At 60.5% G+C, this 3,612-nt stretch overlaps 1 protein-coding gene across 1 annotated transcript in view; it reads right to left on the reverse strand.

Annotated features, from left to right (window-relative positions):
• The window catches only part of USP31 (ubiquitin specific peptidase 31), a gene marked incomplete at its 5' end in the record, with an annotated part of 39,629 nt that overhangs the window by 8,127 nt on the left and 27,890 nt on the right, over nucleotides 1-3,612 (reverse strand). The window contains 2 exons of the mRNA XM_023520089.1: nucleotides 78-236; nucleotides 3,535-3,604. Coding sequence (XP_023375857.1) covers nucleotides 78-236; nucleotides 3,535-3,604 — 229 coding nt within the window. The remainder of the gene's footprint in view (nucleotides 1-77; nucleotides 237-3,534; nucleotides 3,605-3,612) is intronic.

Raw genomic sequence — 3,612 nt, forward strand, 5'->3', positions numbered from 1 at the left:
TCTGCGTCATGAGACCGTCTGGAAATGTTCTCTGTACATTAACTGCCTCCGTCTGCTCTGGAAGCCGCCGGCCTTACCCGCCACGGAGCTGTTGGCTGACCACGCCGGGATGGCCGTCCGCCTCTGGTAGAAGAGAATGTAGGCCGCCTGCGTGCACACCTCCTCCTCCGGCAGCTGCTGCACGTCGCTGTCGTCGAAGCAGTACCAGAGGCCGTCCACGGAGTTCTTACAGTAGGCTGCCAGAGAGAGTCGCTGTCAGCCGGGCCGCCCCACCGGCCTGCCCCGCCCACAGACGCCGTTCCTCCCGCCACTAATTCAAGACCTTTTTAAGGCTGTGCATAGTGACACAGAAAGAGGTGAAGGCCAAACTCCACATCACGCCCAGGCGAAACGTGCAAAACTTTCCAAACTATTCCAAATGAGTAAAATTCTTTTTCCTCTCAAACACGATGTACTTATTTATTTAAACCAGTGGGTCTCGGGGCCCTTTCTGGTTGTCACGACTTGGGCAGGAGTGCCACTGGCACCTAGCGGGTAGAGGCCAGGGATGCCGCCAATACCCCATAGCAAAGAATTATCCGGCAAACTGCCAGCAAGCCCTGGTTCAGGCGTGTCCGACGCTTTAATGCTCATGCAGCACTCGCTTATGAGACCTGTCCCACGAGACCTGTCGTATGATTATCCCCAGTTTACAGCGGCTCAAAAAGACTAACCAGCTTGCCCAGGTCACGTGCTGAAGGGCAGGGCCCGGGCCATCTCGGATGACCCAGCCCCGGCTCGCAGTGACACCCCTCCCGCCCTGCCCCCCTCAGGGCAGCATGGATGATGCCCATGACAGTCCCCGGGAAACGGAGAACACCTGAGCTCAGGGAGGCACGCGGCCTTCTCTCTAGTGAAATTCTAAGCCCGGGAGCAAACGAAGAGCTGAGGTGCCACCGAGAATAGCGACCGCATCACGAAGCCACGTCACCGTGGAAGGATGCATCAGAGTGTGATAAGCCCGACCCAGAAACGAGCATTCTTGTCACACCTTCTAAAAGCGCCCATTTACTGGGGAGAGAACGAGGGCGTGCTAGATTACTTCGCTGAACACTGGAAGAGGCTCCGTGTGGCCCCAGGGGCAGGCGTGGGGGTGACCCCGACGGGCCAACCGCTTTTGCAAGCATGGACCCTAAGAGATGGAAGGGACCCAGGACAGGAACGGCCACACCGGACAGGTCCCAGAAGGAAGGGCACAGTAAGAATCTGTGGGCGCGGGGGGGCGGTCACTTGCAGCTGGGACTCGCCGGGACGGGAGGCGCGACGAGTGGACAGTGGAGACGGGCTGGCGGACGGCAGTCGTCCGGCCGTGCGGTCGGCCAGGCCTGGCGGAGAAAAGCGCTGAGGCGGCTGCTACTCTGAAGTGGGGGTCAGAGCAGGAGAGCAGGGTGACAGCACCCCCGCACCGCTTCCCTCTGTGCCCCGTCGGGCTCGGAGGCTCACTAGTGGCGCACGGCACGCTGACAGACTGGTTCCCCCGTCTGTTTCTGAAGGCTCTGCTAGACCCGTGCTGCTCAAACTGGCTGCAGGCAGGGCCAGCCCGCGGCACACACCGCACTGAGAAAAGCATCTGCAAACTGCACCGCAACCCGATTTTCGCTGTATTTTCACAAAAGTATTGGTTCACGAAGGACTGGAAATTTTTAAAACAAGACAGGTCCTTGATCGCAGTTTGTGAAGCCTGTGCCAGAACCGCATGCAGGTGGCCACACACGGACCGTGTGACTGCAGCTCGAACCCGTGCGGCACAGAGAAGAGGCACGGCAAGCGCTCCAAATGAGCACCCGGACCCCAGGCCCCTCACGGAACAGCGCTTAGGGTTCCGGACGCGCTCTGCGCTGCAGCGGCCTGCCACAAGCGGGGAACCGGGGTGCGGGACACGCCTGGGCTCCTCCGGGGCGGCCACTCCGGCTCCCTGCTGTGCTCGCCAGGGGAGGGCAAGGTGACTTGCCTCAGGTCACGGAGCTGAGATGTGCCCAGACCCGCCCAGGCTCCGTGCGCTAGCTCGTGCTGCCTGAGGCCGCCGTGGCTCCCGGCACCTCCCTGAGTCTAGTCTACACGGACACAGGACCTGGGGCACGGTCCTCGCTCCTCCACGCCTTCTTGCCAGAAACCGCAGGACCCGGCAGTGCCCTTCCCCGAGTAGCAGCGGGACCACACGGACGACGTGTCCTCTACCCAGGCTGAAGCCTGTGGGCACCAGGCGGGACACTGGCGAGGGCGCTGACCGGTGGAACCACATGGCCTTGCAGTCCCTTTCAGCTCCCAGGGTCCGTAAGTAAACCATTCCGTGAGTCGTCGTTAAGAACGCAGCTATGACTAGTAACGCCCCCAAAGCAGAAATCTAACTAGACACGTAACATTTATTATACAAGTGGGCCCCGTAAAACATAAACGTAAAATGTGCAAGACACAAAATATGGAAATTTAGTTAAAATCAAAACACCCAGTAAGATCTAAACATTTAATTAATATCTACGTCTGTCTGTGGTGGACTCAGAGGACCTCCCGGACGTCTGTCTCCTCTCTCCCGGAAAGTGCTTCCTAGGACAAGGACAGGTCATCCAACCGTTCCATGCCGAGACACACTCCAAGTGGGTCGTGCCCCATCCAGCTAGCAGTTGCCTACAGCATCTCAATCCCGAAAGAACTTGAACCAAAAGGGTTTCGAGAGCAAAAGACCCGTGCATCCAGCCACCTTCCCGACCCCACCTCCTGGAGCAGAGAGCAGGTAGAGGAAGTGAGCCAGGCCGAGGAGGGGGCCCCACACGCTCGCTTTCGTGTTGATGGGGGCCTCAGGGGTGACTGCTAGGGGAGCGTCAACAAACAGCCCACCCTCTTCTACCTCCCCTGCCCTTGCGAGTCGCCAGCACCCGAGGATCTTGCCGCAAAAGCCACTGAATCGATGAAGAAAGAAAGGCCCTGAGCAGTACACGGGCCAAGTCCGGCGAGTGGGAGGAGGCAGAAAGCCCGCTCCTGGCCACCCGCACGGACGACAACTTAAAGGTGGCGCCCTCACATCAACCCCTGCACACGCAGGTGTGCGAGCCGGAAGCCCCCGAGTCCACCCGCCTCCCAGGGTCCATGCGTCCCTGGGCCCAGCCGTCCCTCTTCTGATGCTCAATCTCAAACACAGAAAACGGGAACGCGCCCAACGACGGTCAAAGCGCAGGTGCTCACCACGGGGAAGGGCTGCAAGGCGACCATCAGAGCGCCCGCCAGCGGCACAGGGGCTCGCGCCCCCGCGAGCCCGCCAGGTCCGGAAGCGGAGGGCCACGCCTGCCCCACGGGCGAGCACGTCCACAGCAAGCACAGCCCACCGCCACCCCCACACACTCGACTGCACTGTGCACAGACGCTGAGACCTGTCCCCTGCCAAAGTGCCTCCGATGCGACACGGCCCAGTGCCAGCTCCCTCGGGAGGCCCCGGTGGGCGTCTGCCTACACAGAACACACGGTGTCGTCGCCACAGGCAAAGCAATGGCCTGCACTTACGGAAGAACGCTGGAAGGAAACACCACACGCCAAAACGCTGCCCACGTAAACGGGACTGGGCCTTAAAAAGGAAGGACA

Source organism: Pteropus vampyrus, unplaced genomic scaffold (assembly GCF_000151845.1).
Source record: "Pteropus vampyrus isolate Shadow unplaced genomic scaffold, Pvam_2.0 Scaffold247, whole genome shotgun sequence".
Taxonomy (NCBI): Eukaryota; Metazoa; Chordata; class Mammalia; order Chiroptera; family Pteropodidae; genus Pteropus; species Pteropus vampyrus.